The following is a 23,446-nucleotide window of genomic DNA, read 5'->3' on the forward strand; positions in this document are numbered from 1 at the left end:
AATAACTTCGCCTCTGAATCGGCCGGCCTACCTGGGTCTGAAACAAGATTCGGGGGTTAGGGTGAATCCTCAGGGGGCTTCCATCTTTCATTCGAAATGAGAGGAGTCAAAAGTCCACTTTGAACAAAATCCTCGACGTTTTATGATGGGAATGGAACGGAGGAGGCATTCCGAATGATGGCTTAAAATCTTCCGTTTCTCTAACGTTCATGGCGTATTGCCTCACATACAGTCAGAAAAAAAAAAAAATTATTGCAAATTGTTCGCGCGTCGTTAGCAAAGGCTCCGCACCTTGGCGAATGCAAACTCGGTCTTCAAAGGAATGACGGGAGGGATGCCAGTTTATACGACCCATTCACGAGGCATGCGATGTGTGAGCTACGTCAAACAGAAGTCACCAGTCGAAAACGCCTTCAGTTTTGCGCGATACTTCGCCGCTCACACCATAGAGTTAAAATATTTGTATCCTCAATTGCTGTGCAGTATCCTCCACTTTTCGAACATTCTTGAGATGTATTATCTCATGTTCAGTCGGAAAAACCTTCATGCAAACGGCTGTCGTCATTTGCGAATGATCTTTCAAATGTATTGTATCTTGGTGGATCCTGATTCGTCTCTCGATCCGAGAGTGTTGAAAATGCGCTAAATAATGTAGTAGATAGAACTGGTCGGAAAAGAACGAAAAATCCATGCTCTCTTGCCAGTTTTCCCGGCCGAGGATCTGGAGCTCAGTATTTCGAATTTCTTTTAAAAAGGATATTTTTGCGTCAATGGAAACTTTTGTAATTTCCGTCCAAAAAAGTTGAAAACGCGCTGTCAATGAATAACTCGATGCAACTGGTCGGAAAATGGTAAAAAAATCCATTCTTTCTTGCTATTTGTCTCGGATGACTATCCGAAGTGTAGATTTGTCCCCCTACCAATATTTCAGACTTACAAAAAAGAATTGTCCCTCTTATCAAAAAAAGTTAAAATCCATTTGGGCCTGTATAACTAATCTAGAAAGGACCTAAGTCCATGCCATTTTTCCATTTTTTCCGGTGACTTTCTGGAACCATGAATTTTGAATTTTTTTCCCAAGGTTATTTTGGCACCCATAGAATTGCTTATAATTTCGATGCAACAGAGTGAATAATGCATTGTTAATTATGAAGCCAATACGACTGTTCGAAAACAAAGAGTAAAAACCATGCTGAACCATCTCCTATTTTCCCCAAGAGACCATCTGGAGCCCGGGATTTTTGGTTATACTTAGCGGTATCAAACTAACAGTAGAATGCGATACTATCCTCTAATATGAACCTACCACTCTGAATTTTCTAAAACTGATAGGTCAACTAAATTTTTTTCGTTTCTTGTTAACAAAAATGCGATTTCAATATCGAATGAGAGTATAACAGTGAGCTGAAGACTTGCACAGATCATTCCTCTGACATATTGAATCAAATGTCACTCAAACTCTTAGTATTCTCGCCATTGAATCTCCCTAATGCCGATGTATTCTATTACCTTCATGGTTGACGGGAGAACTGAGGCGGTAAGGGCACCAAGGAGCGTTAAATAGCAACGAATATGTATGCTTGTACTTTTAATTTATGGCGTGAGGTTAACAAAAATGAATGACTATAAGTCAAAAATTTGATGACCAGTTACTCTAAAGTTCTCAATCCGTCGTAGTTATGATAACGAGAGAAGATTATAATCCTTCATTATTTGATGATTCGGTTTTTCCTACTGAAAATATTCCATTTACAATATTTTATATGCAAAATTGCACGGTTGAGTGATCAGAAATTGTGTCAATTCAAAAAATTAAAACAACGTACCTTATGAGAGGCTCGTAGCTTTCAATTCTGAAACGGAAGATGCAACGATCATTCTTACTCGTTGCATTGAAATGGAGGATAACTCTAATGAGGTAAATTAAATGACACTGACACTTTGTCGTAGTTTGCTGTAGTTTATTTGTCGTTTTTCCTCCGTTACTCTTGGCCCCTTCATTCATCTATTCCCAAAACCACTGGATGAAGGATGCAACGAAAAGGTTCGTGTATATGTTGCGGTATCTCGGAGATATGAAGGCACTATGTAAACCCGTCTCTCCGTTGCGTCGCGTCACGACTTACGAGCGCTGCGCTTGTTGCCGCACCAGCTATGTGTTCTCAAAAAACAAGATTCAAGGTACAAATCTTCTGATTAAAATTCCTAGAGGACGCAATTTTGAGCAAACATGAATGAAAACACACCAATCAGTTGCGTGTTTTAGTAAAGATACTTTACCTCCTGCTAACGGTAGTAAAAAGTTTATATCAGGCATGATCGTCAATTGGATTACATTTTGAAAATAAGGAACTAATCTTTCGGGTCTTTTCATAAGCACTCATCTCCGTAGAGAATTTGACAGCAGATATGTTGCTTTTGGAACGAGTCAGAAATGGTAAATTCCAAAGGCAAAATTTAGTCTAATTAATTCAAAAGTATAAATATTACATCGCAATCAAAAGGAGAGAAAAGGAAAAAAAAGTGGAATTGTTAGGTACGTACCAGGAGAAGGTTATATGGGCCATTCTATTTTTACTTAACCACGTCCAAAAACCGATCCCCTCCAATTTGGCTCAAAATTGGCCTAAATTCCCTTGAAAAAAGTACAAAATTCCTCTCAAAAAGAGAAGAAAAGAATCACCGATAAACTTTACTATTTCCTCCTTTTTTTTGGTTATTCGTGGAAAAAATGAATAAGCTGAAAATGATTGGTCCGAATTCTTATAACAAATTTAAAGAAAAAAGGAGACATTTAAAAAAATAGAACAAATTCATAAATTAAATGAATCATTGGATAAACAATTTAAAAAAACATACAATAAAATAAAGCATAATGAAATACTATTTCGAGTTTATGTGTGGCCATCACCCCTCAATGACGAAGACTCAGGCACCCCCCCCCCCCCCCCCCCCCCGAGAGCGTCGTGTATTCTGTGGACGACTTCCTAGGCACTCAGACTGATTCAACTAGAGTACCTGTATACGGGAGAGTATTCCCATCTCATTCCTTTTACCACATAAAAAGTGTGCCGCTCTCTCATTGGTCGGCTATCACACAGCCCCAAAGCTGGACCAATGTAAACAAACCCCATCCCCTCCGCTCCTAGTTTGGCCCAATGTAAACAAACAAGAGGGCGAAAAAGTTCTACAAAGTTCCAGACGTGATTTTGGGTGCGATAGAAATGTTTTATGATCAATTTCTGAATTGAGTTCAGATTGAACTTTGATGAATATTTTTGCCGAAAATTAAGCTTTGAGTGTGATTACCGTTCGTTTCTCAGCCGACAATACGTGTTCCTCTGGGTCCGGTTTGTTTACATTGGTCCAACTTTGGAGCTCAATGATAGCCTGAAACTGATGAACCAATCAGAGAGCGGCACAGAGATGGCAATACTCTCCTGTATACAGGTACTCTAGATTCAACGACTCTCGTTGAGCGGCTTGTACTTAGCCTCAAGTTTCGCCAACCTCTCTTCGTAATCCTCGAAATGATCGGCATGCACAGAGTCCAAGACATAGTCTAGTTTAAGGTCCTTGGCTGCAGGGGGAAAATCTTCGACCACTTGGTGCTTATATGCCAGACCAACCAAGATTGGCCAACCCTGTCGCCTGGCTTTCATCACATAGTCGAACATAAGACACTTTCCGCTGCCCATTCTCCTGCCTGAGCGGGTAAAAGCTATACCAGGCATAATTATCATGTCTAAACCTCCTGAAACGTAAAAAAATTGACACTTAGGAGAACAAAAAAGGACTACATAACGTCGCTCCTCAAACGTAAGAGCGTACCTCGATTTTCGTGTAAGCTCCAGAAAGCAAGGATGTATATGTGAAACAGGGCTCACGTGGAAATTGAGATACACCCTTACGTCAGAGGGGCGATGATAAGCTAGATGAGGGGTACATAAGTTAAGCGGGTCGATTATTGTAATTTATAGACAAAGCAATAGACAACGCTGAACGCTTAAAAAGTAACCTACCTACTAACATTCTACATATGCAAGACTAAAATTTTTTGGCTCGTAAATTTTGCATCTTAGATCTGATCTCATACATCATTCATCTATTTTGAAAACAACAATGACGACTTTCACCAGACTGCTGTTTGTATTCCAAGATATCTATACCCATTGACATATTTGTCTTGTCTTGAGAAAATGTTATACAGGAGTCTAAACCACTACACGAGTCGTTAAATTGGTAAAATTTAAAAAAATTTACCAATTGTCTTGTCTTGTTGAGGTATCGGAGTCTCACCTTTATTCGATAGAGCCTCTTCTCTCTTTCTTCTGGATAGTTCTGTCTTTCCACGTCTATCTTCCCTCAGCTTCTGCACCTCCTTCAAAGTTCGCACTCTGATCATTTCTAGGCCATGAAAAGCATAACTGTATAAAAGGAACAAACAGTTTCAATCCAAAAAACTTTAAATATCTGCATCGGTAAATGTGCCTGCATGAATTAATTGCGAATAATGAATTCTAAAGAAAAAAAAAGAAAGTAACATAGTTCACCCAAGTTTTTTTAAAATATTTTTTGGGAGGAAAAATTAATGAGAAATTCTAAAAATACTATTAGACAAGAATATAGCGTTTTTATATCGTAAACTATTTTGGTTTGCTCAACAGCCCTTAATCAGAAAGCCCCAAGTCAACCCGAGTAGAGATTGAAGAAATTATGATACCTAAAGAAGCCTGATCTTCAGTCCAGTAAGCTGATGTATGTATGTATACCGACCTGCTCTATAGGTCTGTCTATAAAAAAAGGGTTGTTTTGACTAGAGAAAAGTTCGTTCCCACACCCGACTAGAATTAGACTAATGGAACGTTCAGCTATCTCACCTCGGCACATAGACGCGTTTCTTCGCTTCAAACAGCTTTGCGAGAATATTGGTAGTGTTTGGCTCAGCTTTCCTCTCAAGATACACGGCGAAACTTTTACTTTTGTTGAACGCGGGTAGATTAAAGAGCTAAAGTGGATAAGATTAAAAAAGCATCATCAGGGTTGAAAAAGAAAGCCTAGCTACCCGTTGAACAATATTGCACACTTACTGTATGATCGTGTAGAGTAAAGATTCACGGAGAACGGCAGCAACGCGACGCAATGCAACGGAATAAGATGGTCGATTTTTTCAGTTACCGTCTTCACTCAAAATATTTTGGTTATGATCACAAGAAAACTGCTTCTCTTGACGGTTTCTGCTTCCTTTGCAGCATTATTCTCGTTGCAGTACAAAAGTAATTAATTACGTAGGATAAAATTTTAATTTGGACAGATAAGGTTCTCTTCTTACGGTACCTAACATTTTATGTCATGATGGAAGCTTAAAATAGACTTTAGAAACCTACTGGCATAGAAAATAGAGGTGTAAGCAAGATGACTTTTTGAATAAAATTTTCTACTCTTGAACCAAATACTCGCGTAGTTTCAGAGCTCATATCGATGGCCAAAGTGAAAAACCACGTATCTCCGTTTGCGACGTTGCTTAAGCTTCCTGTCATACTTTATTTTTTTCTTTGGAAAATTAGTCAACGTAATTCATAGACAAATTTTATTGATTTTTCCTATCTGTTAGCATAATATTCTGTACCAATTTCTTACCATAGGGCTGGCTTGTTTTTTTTTCTTCTTTCTTTTTTTGGGTTTTTTTTCGAAAAAATAAAATAGAAATGGAAATTTTGAAACATTGCAGTTGAAATACTTGCTGTTTCACTTTGGCCATTGAGACACCTCCCTCTTATGCTGCACGCCAAAATTCTCTGGTTTTCACAAGAGTAATTTTTCAATTGTTCTCATTTAAATGACTGATAACATCTTTAGTATCTTTTGAACGTACCAAAACAACCCGATAGGGTTCAAACAAATCCGCGTCAGAATTTGTTGCACCAACCCTGCTTTTTTTGCAATTGGTAGAGCTTATAGTATAATTATAAATACTTAAAACTAACTTAGTGCGACCCGCAATAGACGCAAACTTAACACTTGAAAAATCTGTATTTAAAACTTACGCTTATAGTGATTGTCCAAGATTCGAGAACATGCTCATAATGCTCCAAGGCTTTAAACTTATCAATCATTTCCCAACGAAGAAACATACGCACAGTTCTGGTCTCTTCTGGGCTCATTTGTTTTCGAGCTGAGGGAAAAGAAATCAGACCTCATATTTTAAACAAATATGACCGTAAAATAATTCTGTTATAAGCCACAAAGGGCAATTGGGCAAAATTTGAGTGTAAAAATGTGTTGTTGTTTAACTGAATTCAGCAGTTTTTGTAGTACTTGGCTTTAAAGTTGTATGGTTTGAGGCGGGAGGCATGCTGGTCGGAGAAAATTGAAATTTTTGAAGAGATGAAAACTGGAGGAAACTTTCACTGGCTCCCATGATGCTTGATATGACTGCGATAAATGGACTGCATTTTGCAATTTGGAACTATAAATTCTGGCTCATCTGAAAAAAAAACACTTATGTGCATAGGGAAAGTAATGGCACATACGTTATTTTTAAACCGGGCTAGAATTTATAGTTCCAAATTGCAAAATGCAGTCCAAATGTATGTTGATAAATTACTCACTTTCGTTGATACATAAAATTGGTGAAAGCACAAAAACTGTTCCTATTAAAATGTGTGTATTTATTATGTCTTTCATCTTACAATAATGAGCTTACATCGTGATAAACTGTCAAAATTAAATGGAATTCGAGACTCCAGCCGTACCGACGTCGACATAATGATAGTTTCTGAGCTACGTTTGTCGTTGCAGCATTGTTTTGATTTTAGAGAATGATTTGTCATCAGGATGATAAGAGAATTTAGTCGCATCGAATAGAGAAAGCAGACGCTCGGGTAGACGGCGCGCGGCGCCATGCTTGAAGTATCAGTACAGATTTGCAGGCGCTTTTGCGATCGTTTTTCGTGCTAAGTTCAAAGTTTCAGAAATTTTCTTCCGGAAGATGAGGTCCCTTTGCACATATCCCGTCACAGTCATGATATGGAGGGATGAAAATTTCTCGTATATTCACAACAATGACAAAGAGCTATGTTTCTTTTCCACTGACTCAGAGATTTTAACGCGTAGTAGAAAAGTTGGATGGGGCCGAACACCTGATACAAGTATTTTAACTTTCAAAAAAATAAAATTGCATCTTCACAAAATGAAGGAGAACATGGTGTTCTATATCATCCCAACTGTTCGGTTCGTCGCCGCACCTAACTTTCGGTCAGTGTAACAGAATGTATGAGGTTAAAAGAACTGATGAAAGAAGCCCGGTTTTACGAATCAAAAAATTGGTTTTATTCGCAAGAGGAAGTGCTCGACACACGGATTCTTACAACATCTAATGACAAGGATGTTGACATTTTTTACAAAACCAGTCCAAAAGCATTGAATTTTTGAGAGAATGACTGTGTAAGCTGTGAATTTTTGAAAAAAAATACTGCGAACGCGTTATTTTATGTTGTTGTTTTTTTTTATAAATTTACCGCAAAAGCGGTATTTTATGTTGTTTTTTTTAAAATAAATTTACCGCAGAAGCATTGAATTTTTAAAAAATGGATGCGATTGCGTTTAATTTTTAGGGAACTATTGAGAGCGCGCTAATTTTGGGTTATTAAAATTACTGCGCAAACGCGCAATATCATAGCTTGTGGCTGAATCCCTGGTTGCTTGAAAATGCGTAGTCCGAGGAACTTCCTGCACCACAGCCTCATGGCTTGTAATCGTTGAACCGATTAAAATCAAATAAGACTTTTTTAAGTTGTTAAAATAGAGGTATTTAATTATAATTAAGTGCAAGAGCAATGACATAATATAATACTTTGTTCAAATATCGTTAGAGATAAGATGACGAGAATACCCGCTACGTGTATTATTCTCACCTTACACGATAACCAAAAATTGATAAGGAAGTCCGACAAACGAGAATGAATGAGCGACTTGTATTTTGACACGATAAGATACTCTCACAATCAGTTTGCTTCGTGTCTACCGCTGGATCACGCATCTTCGTCAGCTGTGAAGTTTCATTCCAACAATTTTTAATATTCGCCCGGAAAAATTGTTTCCTAGTTCAATTGTGACATATTTATTGTTTTCATATACTTATTTTGCAGAGTTAGGCATGAAAGCTATTCAGCGGCGATTTCACCGGATGTGAGTTATTTTTAATGATTATTTTATGCATTTGTATTATACGTAACCTCCAATGTCTTATTATGAACCAAGCTACTTAATACCAAATTTTTACGAGATAATTTTTCACGTTCAAACGCAATAAAGAGAAGAGAGTAAACAGACGTAGGTACAGGCACAGACAGTAAAAATGTTTCGGCTTTATGTACTTGAAACTTTTAGATTGGCATAAAAAATACAAAAACACTTGACAGTCGCTCAAAACTTTTAGATCAGTCTCTTTCCATCATTATTGCATTACATGATTCCATGGTAGAAACTCCTCGCGTCAATACATCTCTGATTAAGAATACCTTAAACGCTTTTATGACGTTTTCACCTGCAAAATTACTTTCGAAAGTAACTCACAATCAGCATAAATTCCCAGAGTACCGACATGAACTTTATTATTAAGTATGGACAAATATGTTTGCAAGTAATTGAAATGTTTCACAACTATATACCTTATTTTATTTAATAGATATTATGGTGGCGCTAAATTGGTCCAACTTGTGTGCATGTCGCTCCGTTTAATGCTCAGTATGGATTTGAATAAGGTTCGAACAGATTCTTTTTTCAATTATCTATATGTGTGCACTGTGTTTTGCAGTGAATTTTGATGGAAATGAACGTTTTGAGGTATTTAATTTTTACCCTGTTTATTTAGAAATGCCACTGTCCATTGATATTTTTTTAAATTTTCACAAAGAAATTGTTTGATTTTATTTTGTGCTTTTTTTTTATTCCTGTGTGGTAATCTGTGTATTATTTTACTTGTTTGCAGCGATGAAGTAAACACAGCAGCTCGCAGACTTCTAAGCCTTTCGGTGAGCAGATCGAGTGGTGAAATGAACAAAATTCTAATCGCCAATCGAGGGGAAATTGCATGTCGCGTGATTAGAACGGCTCGAAGGCTCGGAGTTGAAACCGTGGCTGTCTTCAGCGATGCCGACGCCAAAGCTATGCACGTTTCCCAGGTAAAGTAGAAGGTATTTTTTAAAAGTTTCGGTAAACAACCGAACTCACAACATATCGACGGTGAAACTACCAAACCACGTATCTCGGTTTGCGACGTCGCAGACTTCCTGTCATACTTTATTTTTTAAATGAAAAACTACTTGACATCCGGTCTTGAAAATTTCTGTGATTTTTCCTCTTTGTGCGGAGAAAATTCCGTGAAAATTTCAAGGAATGATATTGATTTGGTCTACTTCAAAAAAATAAAATGTGAGCGTAGATTTTCAAACACCGCAAACGAGATACGTGGTTTGGTAGTTTCACCGTCGATATGCACCGCGTTCAGCAGAAAGGAACGAAGTCACATTAGCTATTGCCAAAATTAACTGGGCAATTTAATTTTTTACAAGAGAACGTTTGTGCGGATTCCTTCGAAAATTTTAAGGAATTTGCTTCGTACTATGCAGAAAATTCACTGAACTTTGCACAAAAATCCGAACTAAAGTTTTCAAAAAATCAAATTTCCCAATTAAATTTGGCACTAGCTAATACGGCTTGGTTCCTGTCGCTGCTTGACGCGGTCCATATCATACCTATACGACCAATGAGCTTTTACATTTTGAGTATCGATGGCTAAGATGGAGGAATCTATGGTGAAACTGCAGAAATCCGTATCTCGGTTTGCGGCATTGTAGACTTCCAGTCATACTTTATTTTCCACATGGGAAACTACGAGACGACTTGTCCTCAAAACTTCGCTGATTTTTCTTCTCCAGGTGAAGAATGTTCTTTGGAAATTTAAAGCCATATGATGTTGGTTTGGTCTCTGGTTTTGAAATATAAATTAGAGGCGGAGATTTTGAAACACCGCAACCGAGATACGAACTTTTGCAGTATGCGAAAGTTCGAAATACAAAGTACACGAAATGGGTATCTACACTGCGACGGTATTGTGTTTCACAAGTGTTGTGTTCATAATCCCCCCCCCCCTCAAATAAATTACATTTCAGCCTGTGTAGCGTATCTTCAAAGCGACTTTTCATAGTTTGCGATTACTCCTGTTTATTCCTAGATGAGCACTAGGTATTACTCACCTCTTTGCATATGTTTCGATGTATTTTCTTTCGACCAAAACAAGCAAAATTTTGAATAGTGGGCAACCATCCTCCTTCGATAATTGGAAAAAGAAACCTGCAGAGTTGAAAACCGTCATACGTGGTATTGGAAATAAAGTGACCAGATTTTTAGCAGAAATATTTTTGAATTTGTCGCCAAGAATCGATTCATTTTGAATAATGGAGGAAAGATACTTACATCAAAGAAGTCGCTTGTATGAGCAGAAAACATTTTGATTCGAGAGAAAATCCAAATTTTCTTCGCGGACAGTTTTGTGCACTACACAGTATGCCTATTATTGACGTGTATGCAAAGCTGTATCCCATATATTTGAAGGCGCTTCTTTAACTTTAATCTGATGGTTTTACGTATCATTGTCTGCAGGCCGATGAAGCGTTTCACATTGGACCAGCTGCCTCTACTCTGAGTTACCTGAATAAAGCGAAAATTATAGAGACCGCGAAACAGGCAAACTGTCAGGGAATCCATCCCGGATACGGATTTTTGTCGGAAAATGCGGAATTCGCTGAGCTCTGTCAGGACGCTGGTATAACGTTCATTGGACCACCTCCGTCTGCTATCAGAGACATGGGTATCAAAAGGTTTATTCATCAATATTTTACGTTACCTCTGCTATATTTTTTTCAGTAGAAGTTAGACGCGTTCTCGACTTACTCACAAAAGCAAAATAAAAAATTAAAAGAAAAGAAAATGAGCTAAATATGTTTAAAGGGGTCCAAGGAACATTAAAAATCACCTTGTTAATTCATGTAAACCTTGTTACCTTGTTCATTGTTGTTATTCACCTTTTTAATTCATGTAAATTTCTCGGTTCCAAAGGGGGATTCAGGGAATTTCCTTCGCCTCAAAGGGGGGTCCAAGAGCCCCCTACGGAAAATTTTGAAAAATCGAGTCGTCTTAAGAGCAATTTTGAGTTACTCCTACTAACAAACTGATAGAAGTATTTCAAAAGTTTAAAATATCTTACACATTCATTTAGCAAAATACCTCACATTATTTTAGAGGAGCCAAGTATATTTCTGATAGGGGGCAGACTTCAATGGGGGATGATTTTCTCTACTTTTTTTTTTTTTTTTTTAAATGTTTTTATGTTTTTCTCTGTTCTTACAGCACTTCAAAGGCCATCATGATCAAAGCCGGAGTTCCAGTAATTCAAGGTTATCACGGAGAGGATCAATCCATTCATAAACTGCTCACGGAAGCCGAGTCGATCGGATTTCCAGTAATGATAAAGGCAGTGTGTGGAGGTGGTGGAAAGGTATTGGGATTTTTTTCAAATAAACCTCTATTTTTATGTTGACCTTAAATGACTGATATCTCAATTGCAGCCGTTGCATTTCAAAATGTTCGCCCTCTTTCAATTATTCAAAGGGAAAACGACTTCATAGCTACCTCTACGGCTTGTAATCTTGACAAGAGAACGTATTTTTCCCACAGTCGACTCGGGACTCGGGGGTAAACTTTGATTGATGCTGCAATTAAGATGTGATTTACATCACCCATAACAGTTATATCGGTGTGAGTATTCGAAGTTTACGATTCCCCTGGTAAAAATTGGCAGTAGAATCTGTGTTCCAAAATACCACAGACCTACGGCCGGCTGTGAGATTCCCAATAGCTTCTATAGCCGGCTACACAATTTCTTATAGCCTTTTATAGTCGATGGCGATTAAGCAACTCACAGCCAGGCGATAAAGTATACGCTAAACGTCACTAATTACGGATGCTAGGACTTAGTGAGTTTTTGGACCATTGCCCTCTTTTTGGGCCGTAGTACCTTGATTTATTTTGCGAGGAAAGCTCCGTACTTTTGATGGATGCCTGCCATTCCTAATATATTAGAGCGCCTTCAGTTTCGTATGATACTGTGCAATACCTCTGGTGTGAAATAGTTGCTTCAAGCGCCTTAGCATGCTGCGGTGCGGCAGGCGGGCAGCCAGCGCGTAACGCGCATGGCGCCTACAAACCTAACAGGGATACTTCACGCGTTGCGCAATGCGTGAAGTATCCCTGTTAGGTTTGGAGGCGCCGGTGCGTCGCCGTTCCGCTTTGTGTTAGGCTCTAATATTTAATCTGGCGGAGTCAGCGTTATTCAACTCATGATTTTAAAATGTTTGCACATCCTGTATGGATTATTCTCGTTTTAATTGATGAAAAAAATGTGTATTAAAAGAAAATATAACGTGTGTTTTGTAAATATTAAGGTGATTCCGTATCAAACTTAATGATTTCCAAAGCACACGGATTTCTACACAATTTCTTATAGCCTTTTATAATCGATGGCGAAAAAGCAACAGCCAGGCGATAAAGTGTAAAGCCCGGCGATAGGAACTATAGCCCGGCTGCATAATTTTTTATCGCATCGTATAGTCCGGCCGTATGATTTTTCCCGCATTCTACAGCTAGCTATATGATTTTCTGTAGCCTTCTTTAGCCGGCTATAAGAATTCCTATGGTATTTTGAAACGAAGCTCTTATCGCCAATTTTTACCAGGGTCAGATAACCGAAGTATATGGTAGAAAATACGATACTCCAAAATGGCTACCAAATACTTTGATTATTGAATCCTTGAATCAAAAGGCGATTCTATATAAAGTTCGGTCAAGGCAACTAGTTGGGGGAGGGGGGGGGGGTGTGGCTTGAAGGGATCCCTCGAAAGCAAAAAAAGGTATTTTTCAAATTTTCCTGGGGAGAAGGATCCCTGAAACATGGATGCTGGATCCGCCTTATTGTAAGGGGAGTCTGCCCTCCTTCCTCGGCTAATTGTAAGCAAATAAAATTCTGGTTCCCAAGTAGCAGTGATCGCGATAAATTGCGATTTAATCGGAGAATGTATCGCGATTTTATCGACGACGCGATTTATTGGATTATTATCGGATAAAAAATCGCGATAAATTGCGATAAAATCGCGATTTTATCGACGGCGATTTATCGCAATATTATCGGGAGAAAAATCGCGATAAATTGCAATAAAATCGCGATTTTATCGAACGCGATTTTATAGAGAAAAAATTGCAATTAATTGCAATTTTTCATCAACGCCCACTAACGCATGAATGATGCATATGAAAGATGTTTCTATGCCGCCGCGCCGCCGCCGTTTTTACCAAGGTCCGTTGGTAACTTAACCATCTCATTTTTTTTATCAATTACCTATTGGTAATGTTACAAAGACAGACTGGTAAGCGTACCTAAAACCCGGTATTTTTACTGATTTTTTCAGGTAAGAATAACACTTTTATTGGTAATCAATTCTCGGTAACTTCACCATTTAATCTCGGTAATTCTACCACAGTCGATAAAAAATATTGGCGTTTTTACCAAGGTCCATCGGTAACTTTGCCATCTCACCATTATTTACAGAGAAAAAATGATGAGATTACCAATAGAACCTTATTTTACCAACCGTATTTCAAGGTATGAAATGAAATACAGAGGAGGGAAAATAAAAAAAAAAAAAATAAAATCCAATGAAAACTCGGTGTCAGTCAACGCAAAGACATAAGTTGTAAGGCTGCGAGGCGCCGATCCATGTATAAGAGGCTTCAATTCGCACTCGTTATTCATATAGAGGCCATAGCCTAGTGGTACAGTGCTGGCCTTCCGCCGTAGCGATTGGGGTTCGAATCCCCGCGGGGGCACCGGGGATTTTACGCTCGACTTCGTCAAAGGACCTGATGGCGGAACCTTACGGCAGTCGGCTAACAACGTTAACCCCTTTTTTTGGCGATGTTATCGGTGATAAAATCGCCAGGATCATCAAAATCTGAGTGATTATCCTCGATCTTATCGCGATAAAATCGCAATTTTTTCGGGCCGATAAAATCGCAGTAAAATCGCGAAAAGATCGAGGATAATCGCTCAGATGTTGATGATCCTAGCGATTTTATCGCCGATAAAATCGAAGATAATCGCGATTTTATCGGCGATAAAATCGCGATTTTTCCGTTGAAAAATGCTACTTGGGTTATGTGCCTAGTTCGGTTACCTACCTCAATTTAAAATCCACGGGGCATATGCTAGAACAATTTTTTTTCACCGTGCATGGTGCTGGACAATCGTTCGAAAACACATTTTTTTATTTAATCAAGGAAAAAGGAGAGTGTTTTCGGAAATTGGCAACGCCGCCAGTGAATTTACGTGTTTCCATACTTGGCCATTTAATTTCAATCGACATTCTGCTTTCTCCGTGAGGTTATTGTACTCACACCTAGTTTGAGAGAGAATTTTGTGTAATTTTTTTTAAACTTTTTCCAGGGGATGCGAATCGCTCAGGATGAAAATGAATTCGAGGCACAACTTGAATCAGCAAAGCGGGAATCTCTTAGTTCCTTTGGTGACGACAATGTATTGATCGAGAAATATATCAGTTCGCCTAGACACGTAGAAGTTCAAGTTTTTGCTGACAAATTCGGAAATTGCGTTTATTTGTTCGAAAGAGACTGCAGTATTCAGCGAAGACATCAGAAAGTTATTGAAGAAGCACCAGCGGTGAGTTTCTTAAAAGGAAGAGGCAGGGAGGTTATATTCCTTCAATGTTTAGAGGATTGAAACTTCTGATTATAGGACGATTATTTTCAGATTAATGATGCTCATTTTAACTACCTATCTTTTTTCAATGTGCATTGAAAAATAAAACTCGTGCGGTGCAGGGCCGGATTAAGGGGATGGCCACATGGACCGCGGCCCATGGCGGCAAATTTTGCAATTTTTTTAATGTATGTATCAAAAAAAAAGAAAAGAAATCGGATTCAGACAATAAATTACGAACAAGAAAAGGCGACAGAATCTTTCATTTCCTGAGGGTAAAAGTATTACAAGACCTTTAATTAGCCGAGTTAAGAGAGAAACCAAAACACGCAATTTAACCTGGAACGGAGCGGCGCGGCGGTCGGCATGAAACGTATAGCGCCTACAAGACTTCATGAATACTTCACGCATTGCGTCAAACGCAGAGCGGTCAGCAGCGGTCGGCGTGAAGCGCATAGCGCCTGCAAGACTGCATGAATACTTCACGCATTGCGTCAAACACAGCGCGTTCAGAAGCGGTCGGTGTGAAACGCACAGCGTCTATTTGACTGCAGGAATGCTTCACGCATTGCGTCAAACACAGAGCGGTCAGTTTGTTCTTTCATAATTATTTCGTTCATTTCTTATAAACGGAAGGCCTTGTTCACACAGAGATAGGTTCACGGAACTTAACTTTCGCGCAAAGTTCCGTGAACTTTTGCTGGTAATGTTGACAGGGCTTCGCAAAAAATGTGTCCAACACGAGTAAACGCGTCTTATGCACCCCTCCCTCCCTGCTGCACGTTCACTTGACAGTTTTTATCGATGTTTCAAAACGAATGAGAAGGGGGCGGCAAAATACAGGCGTCCCACGGGCGGCAAGTAGGTGAATTCGGCCCTGGTGGGATGAACATTCAAATCCATCCAAACATTTAGAGAAAAAAGTGGACTAAAATTAATGAAATGAGAGGATGTTCGAGAAAAATGTATGATTTATGAAGTCGCAAGTGGCTGTTTAAGACTTGAACTGCTCACAAAGCCGCGGAATTTTCAGAGCTCGATTATATTTTCAACGTCTCGATTCTGTTCAGCACAATGTCTCAAAAACCCTCGAGAAAACCAAACTACAGAAAGACCGATGATTTTAAACGATCAGGAGCGTATGTGGATGACTGAAGTTGAAAAGTGTGTATATTTATTACAAATTTTATACAATCTTCAATTATGTTACTTCAATTAGACTATTTTGTTTGCTTTATTAAAAGAACTAGAAATATCATTTAATACTCTCCTTCAAAGTTTCGAGGTTTTTTTTTCTTTATTGTTAGGTACTAATGAATTATTTTCGAAATAACTCCTTGAAATTGTCTGTGAATATTATTCAATGAGGAAGACAAATTCACACAAAATGTCGCGAGAAAATATAGGACGGTTCACTTCTCAAAAAATAAAAAATGGCCGGATACGTACAAAACTGCGATTGAGTTACGCGTTTTTTGACTTCAGCCATCGATTTCAGCCACGCGAAAGCAGCCGCATGTTAGCGGATGGCTCCATTCTCTCGTTGTCACTTAAGTATGGCGTGAAAATTAGGTTGCACTTTTGAACTGAAATGCTGTGAGATTCTTTTGGCGGGAAAATTTAATTTGACGCTTTCACACTGGTCAGTTTGCACCGGCAATAAAATGCGGAACTTTATTCACACTTTAAAACACATCATACAATGATGAATTCAGGTGATCTTTGTTTAAATTTTAATAAATGATTTGAATTTAATAAATTGTAGCCTGGTTTGTCGGAGGAGCAAAGAAGAGATATAGGCGAGGCAGCAGTTCGAGCGGCATTAGCAGTAAACTACGTAGGAGCCGGCACAGTGGAATTTATTCTGGATTCAGCGAGTGGAAAATTCTACTTCATGGAAATGAATACGAGATTACAGGTAATATTTGAAGGTATTAACAATTTTTTCTTGTAGGAGTTTTGGCAGATGAGCTTAAGGTGAATAATACGAGTGCGATTTCAGGGAGGATCAAAACCACTGTACACAACATGTAATAAAATTCATGGTTACTAACAAGGAGATTTTAGAATGTATGAGTCATCCCGCATTCGTTGAGGATTCGTAGCAGAACTTCGTGCAAAAATTTTTAAGAAAATTTGTACCTACACACCATGTGCATTTGATTTTTTAAAAACATTGTCTGATCCTGAAAAGAAAAGGTACCTACTTCAAAATTGTTTTTCTTTTTCCCAGGTTGAGCATCCGGTCACAGAAATGATAACTGGATTGGATTTGGTAGAATGGCAACTTCAAGTAAGTTACTCGACAGTCTCTATCAACCCTCTTACGTAATTAGATGCACCAATTATTGATCATTTACCTTGGGACTTTTACCCTCTAAAGGAAATACCATGAAAAAACGAAAATCAACGAAATTTCAAGTCCACGTTCAAGAATACAACTATTTCGACTCTTATGGACCATTATTTGCCTAACCGACGAATTGAAGGCGATACACGTTTACAGCCGTTGAGCGGAGCGTAGTTTCATCCTATCAAGAAAACAGCAGAGCGCGATACGCCTTCAAGTCCTAAGTAGGCAAAAGTAGTAACTTCAACAGAGCTTTTCCTTCTTTGGAATCTGCATTGCAGCCCAATTACTCACATGCTTACTTGCAAAGAACTTATTTCTTCTTTGTTTAAATGTATTTAGCACTTACTTAACATCATACAGCTTCAAGTGGAGGCGACTTAAAAAAACAACAATTACCTAGTTAGGGAGGACAGGTAATTTTTGAAAGTAATTTGATGATACCTTTTCTTCTCTATTTTTTAAAGGTTGCCAGTAATAAACGACTACCTTTGACACAAGATGAAATTAAACTGAATGGGCACTCTTTTGAAGCCCGAATTTATGCTGAAGATACAGAAAGTGGATTCTTGCCCAGCGCTGGGCCTCTACTTCATTTGGACACACCTGAACCTTCCCCAGATATTCGAATTGAAACAGGTAGATAGGCATTTACATAGATGGTATATAGACCAGCATTTCTTTCATTGATAACGAGAATTGTCACCAATAAAGATGAATTCAAATTTACAGAAAGCATTATAGCTGCAACACTTTCCATTATGTCCAAGATTTGAACCAGCTGCATGAACTATTAGTAGCTTTTTACATATTTTTATTTTTAAATCTTAAAATTATTGCACTAGCCACTGATCATTATAATCTTTTTGGGATTTTAGGAGTGCGGGAAGGTGATGAAATTTCAGTTCATTATGACCCCATGATTTCAAAATTAGTAGTATGGGCTCCAACTCGAGTGGCTGCTTTAAAAAGGCTCAAATCAAGTTTAGAAAATTATCATGTAAGTGCGCAAAAATATACTTTTGATCTCTTGCAGCGGGAAAATAAATCGTTCTTCCCATATCATAAGAATTGATCATTTTTAAGAAGATGAGCGAAATTGTTCCAGATAGCTACCTTCTTCAATTATACTAAATTGGAAATTTATAAAATTAAAGTAAAATAATTGTAATCGTTAAATCAGGTGGTACAGATTGCTTTGCCTAAGCTCTCTTGTGATCAAAGCTCTTACTGCCATTGCGTTCCATTTTTTAAAAATAAGCACGGACACGTTTTTACGATCGTTTTATATAAAAACACTAGGGGGCTACGCCCCCTGGCCGCTACGCGGCCCAACCCCCTGAAGGCGCTCCGCGCCATCAATGGGCCGCTTCGCGGCCCTATTTTTACCCTCCTATCAGTGTTAGTTTTATTTTTCCCCTAAAAAATTACGATATGAGGTATACTTTAATTTTAAACTTTACTTAAAATTACCTTCAAATTAAAAGGACGCGTTTTGGAATGACTGCTTGATGAAATATTGCAGTAAAACAATGAACAACGATAGTCAGGTAATAATCAAGATCTCATGAGTCGGGGATCGAATCCACACCGAGTTCACAGTAGACGCATTCGTCGTCTTAGACGACTCAGCCACCTCTCGACGTGAGGACGCACGTGCGAATCTTGTGTAGATAAGTGTAGAGCTGATGCGCAGGCTACACAGCTACTGCGCAACCTCCTCGACCACTGCGCATCCTCCCGCGCATAGCGGTAGCAGTACCGGAGCATTCTGTAAACTCACTCACTTTTATAACGTGATTTTAAAAAAACCTGGGTCCTTTTTCCAAAATCTGATTAAAGCGGGCTCATCTAGGGCCTATTACCTGTCGATTTACGCAAAAATCATGGACATCGGCCCGGTAGAACGCTCAAACGAACTATGACAAAAAGTATAAATTTACATTGTTTAAATGGGAGAATTCGCAACTTTACCACGTAATATAAAAAAACCTGGGCCATATTTTGAAAATCTGAAAAAAGTTGGCTTATCTAGAGACAATTGTCCGTCGATAGCCGCAAAAATCATAAAAATCGGCCCGGTAGAACGCTGGAACTAAGCGTTACCAGTTTCGCAAAATTAGGAGGTCTTGGAGCTTATAGTATAGATAGTTATTTTAAATTCTGATTGGAAAAGCTGATGCAATTCTATGTTATTAATTTTTCTGTTCTTAAAAAACTAACTGATTAAGATTCTAACTTTTTCCAGATTCTGGGTCTTGATGTAAACATTAACTTTCTGCGGAGATTGTGCGAGCACCCCGATTTAATTGCTGGAGACGTCCACACAGGATTCATTGAGTCACATTCTGACTCTCTTTTATCAGTAGATAAGCCTATGAAAGAAGATATCATTCAGGTGTGTACTAAAGCTTCCTCACCAGATCATCAAAGGTAAAATCTTTCCTTGTAAAATCCACTCCTAAAAATTAATTTACTTCAAATCTTATACATGAATCACTAAATACAAAAAGGGCACATGTCCAGAAAACCAAATTGTTCAGGAGACACAAAAAACTGTTTATTTCGTGGTAGATATTTTTTTAAACATAACGACTTTCCAAAAAATATCTACCACGAAATAAACAGTTTTTTCGTGTCTCCTGAACAATTTGGTTTTCTGGACATGTGCCCTTTTTGTATTTAGTGATTCACATACGACCATTCGCCACGGCCGGATTTACCTTCTTGCTGCCCATGGGCCGCCTGTATTTTTCCGCCCCCTTCTAATTCGTTAAGTGAGAGGTGGGAGAGGGGTGTATGACTGTATGAGACGTGTTCGCTCGTGTTGGGCACATTTTTTGTGAAAGCCCTGTCAACACTAACGGAAGTTGACGGAACTATACGAGAAAGTTAAGTTCTGTAAACCTATCCCTGTGTGGACAAGGCCTTCCATTCATAACAAACGAACGAAAAAATTATGAAAGAACAAACATAAATACAGTTTAATAATTTTAACTTCTGCCGCTGTGCCGCGCCGCGCCGACCGCCCTGTGTTTGGCGCAATGCGTGAAGTATTCATGAAGTCTTGTAGGCGCTATGCGTTTCACGCCGACTGCTGCTGACCGCAGTGTGATTGACGCAATGCGTGAAGTATTCATGCAGTCTTGTAGGCGCTAGGTATGCGTTTCATGCCGACCGCCGCGCCGAAGGCTTCTCCTTTTCATTTCAGTCCTCGTCATCATTGCTCTCTGCGCCGCTCCGCTCAAGGTCAAATTGCGTGTTTGGTTTCTCTCTTAACTCGACTAATTAAAGGTGTTGTCTCTTGTACCACCGAAAGACGACAACATTAGATGTTAAATATACTTTTACTCTCAGGAAGTGAGAGATTTTGTCGCAATTTCTCGGTTGTAATTTATTTTCTGAATCCGCTTTTTTCTTCTTTTTCTTTGATACCTACATTCAAAAAGATTGCAAAATTTGCCGCTCCCTACATTTTGCCGCCATGGGCCGCGGCCCATGTGGCCATCCCCTTAATCCCCCTGTCATTCGCAGGAAAAAGAACCTGCACGCACGAAGGCAAATTTTTCAAATAGATGAACGCCTATTGTCACCTTGGGTCAAACAATTCGGATTTCAATCATATTATTTGAGTTAATTACTGTGCTATTAGAGATTGTTGGATTGCATTTCAATTAAATGTTTTCAACCGTAAAAACAGTAAGTGAATATAACATAGGTAACTTTATACATTGGATCAATTTCTCTGGATGTTTGTTTACTTGCAACCCTCTACCTGCCATATCTTAGGTTTGGTTGGACAATATTGCGCGATTAACATATATGATAAATGATTGTTATGATACATGATTCCAGGCTGCTGTTGGTAAAATTCTGCATGAAAATTCTCAACTACGTGAAAATGCTCTGCTGTCAAATGGGTCTCTTTCAGTGTTTGATCTGGAGCCAGGCTTCAGAGTAAACCAGCCAAGAAGGAGAACTTTTAAAATACGAAACAAGCACATCGGTAAGAAATTCATTTAAAAGAAAGGAAAAGATTTGAAGCTTTAAAGTATTTGGGGTTAAATGCATCCTGATAATATTATCTTTGGAAAAACTTAAAAAACTGAATTGAAATGCATCTAAGCTGCTTTAAATGAAGAGGAAAATAAAAGATGTCTAACATTTCCAGATTTCATTAATTTTTCATTACATATTTCTTTACTTTCTATTTTGGGATTTGATTTAATTTTTCCTTTCTCTCATAAACTAAGAGCACATTTTTGAGACTCATATCGTTTTCTTCTATAATTTCACAGATCAGACACTAGAAGTTACAACTAATCAAGGAGCAAATTTCCAGGTTAAATTCGAGAACGATCCGAAAGAAATTGAAGTGAAGGGAGCCATAAAAGCCTCAGATAAGGATAAGCTGAGTTTTGAGCTGTTGTTCAATGGTAGGATTTATAGGAGTAAGATGGTGCATAAATCGATGGAGAATTTCCATATATTCACGAAAGTAAGTGAGCATATAAAACTCAAGAGGGGTTCTCAACAACCCTCTTCCTTTCACACTTGTACATGAAATTAATTCAATACACGCTTATACAGCACTTTTATTTCTGAAGATCTGATCATGATCAGGATCTTTCTTCATAATTTTTAAAGTCGAAATTGAAGATTTTTGGAGATAAAATTTTGTGTTCCCTTCTATTTGGGCACAGAGAAACACAGAGCAAGTCTGAATAACAATTTGTACCTCTTCATGACTGAATTGTCAACGAATATTCAAATAAAATTGGTGTCAGTCTTGTAGAATATCAGGGAATCACATCATATGTGTAATTCTCTCGAAAATGAGAGAGGAAAAAACATTACCAATTTTTTTCTTTACTAAAATTAATCACAAATGGTGGCTGATCCTGATACATTTTTTACTTATTTTCCAAACAGTTTAGGTATCAGCTGGGTAATTTTAATTTTTAATTTTGCATTAAAGCTGTATAATAGTGAAGACTTTAAAATTTCCTATCACAAAGCTCTTTGCGCGGGTAAAAAAAAAAGGAAAAAAAATTAAACAACCTGCTTAATTATTTGCATTATCCTCAAAAGTAACACTTGAAAACGATTTAGGGAGCTATCTTAATGTAGTAGGAAGGGTTGATTCTACTTATTTTTTTTCCACAGAATGGTCATTTTACGTTCGATCTCGATAGTCCACTACACGATTTTACAGAACAAGAGAGAGATCAACCGAAAGGAGCAGTCTCTCCGATGCCAGGAGTGGTGGATCGAGTTTTTGTGAAGCCTGGTGATATTGTGAAAGCTGATGATCCTGTGATGGTTGTAATTGCAATGAAAATGGAGGTAAAGAAATTTTTCAATGTCTGATAAAATTTCAATACATATACGTAGATTACAGCCCAACACAGTGGACATTATGAGTTAGAGGCCCAAGTTAATGACAAAACAATTCCACAAATTTTCTATGAATGAGATTTGAAAAACTAAACATAGATAAATGAAATTAAAGATTGATGACTGGCATCTAATATTATTTGGATTGCATTTTGCAAAAAGGAACCACTAGCATTGCAATGTTGCTAAGATTGTGCAACTTCTTTTGTCTTGGAGGAAAAACCCGATTGTCCCCAATAGTTTCTATTTTACTGGCTAAAAACTGTAAATTTAAGACAAAAATTACCATCTAAATTTCATAGTTTTTCACAATTTCCGCAATTGTATTACAAAGGATGAAGTTGCACAATCTTAGCATTATTGCAATGCTAGTGGTTCCTTTTTGCAAAATGCAATCCATTTGTTCATCAATTAAAAAGAGCAGTTAGCCGATTCATTCTTTTGGGGCTGAAAATTACTTGATCTTTTTCAGAGAGGGAAAGATGAGAAAGGCTAAGACGATGGCTAAGATGATGTGTGTGCATGTGAACTCAACTAAAAGGTTGAAATAGTTTAAAATGCCTAATAATTGTTTCTAGGGAGATGATGAATTAATAATTAACTTCCTGCTGTTCCAGTTTGTGATCAAAGCACCAGCGAGTGGAAAAATCAAGGAGGTGATGTTTTCATCAGGCGACAATATTGGTAAAAATGTACCAGTTATCAGATTAGATGAGTCATGAGAATAATAAAAATTACACATATTTTGACTGCCTTCTTCAGACTGTTTCTTTCTTTATCTTCCAGGCCACTAATATTTTAGACACTTAAAAATCATGTAGTCATATGACGTTGCAAGGAAATCAGATGTTTATTTCCTAGCTAAC

General features: G+C 38.1%; 2 protein-coding genes across 3 annotated transcripts; one reads left to right on the forward strand and one right to left on the reverse strand.

Moving 5' to 3' along the window:
* Positions 1–2,944: 2,944 nt before the first annotated feature.
* On the reverse strand, positions 2,945–6,920 carry LOC140224783 (5-formyltetrahydrofolate cyclo-ligase-like). Of its 2 annotated transcripts, none has more exons than XM_072301435.1 (5): positions 6,707–6,920; positions 6,048–6,175; positions 4,881–5,008; positions 4,300–4,427; positions 2,945–3,754 (listed from the first exon to the last, which is right to left on the reverse strand). In XM_072301435.1, the coding sequence occupies exons 1-5, from the start codon at positions 6,903–6,905 to the stop codon at positions 3,462–3,464; spliced, it is 876 nt and encodes a 291-aa protein (XP_072157536.1). In that variant the 5' UTR covers positions 6,906–6,920; the 3' UTR covers positions 2,945–3,461. The 2 variants fall into 2 exon arrangements, with proteins under 2 accessions (XP_072157536.1, XP_072157537.1); XM_072301436.1 differs by having other exon boundaries at positions 6,612–6,797.
* Positions 6,921–8,011: 1,091 nt separating this feature from the next.
* On the forward strand, positions 8,012–23,336 carry Mccc1 (Methylcrotonoyl-CoA carboxylase 1). The gene is made up of 14 exons (XM_072302020.1): positions 8,012–8,190; positions 8,993–9,185; positions 10,666–10,883; positions 11,413–11,560; positions 14,561–14,794; positions 16,599–16,751; positions 17,067–17,126; positions 17,651–17,822; positions 18,062–18,183; positions 19,432–19,581; positions 21,039–21,189; positions 21,482–21,681; positions 22,350–22,529; positions 23,198–23,336. Exons 1-14 carry the CDS (start codon positions 8,159–8,161, stop codon positions 23,300–23,302), a joined length of 2,118 nt encoding a protein of 705 aa, XP_072158121.1. The 5' UTR covers positions 8,012–8,158; the 3' UTR covers positions 23,303–23,336.
* Positions 23,337–23,446: the final 110 nt, after the last annotated feature.

This window comes from Bemisia tabaci, chromosome 6 (genome assembly GCF_918797505.1).
Source record: "Bemisia tabaci chromosome 6, PGI_BMITA_v3".
Lineage (NCBI taxonomy): Eukaryota > Metazoa > Arthropoda > Insecta > Hemiptera > Aleyrodidae > Bemisia > Bemisia tabaci.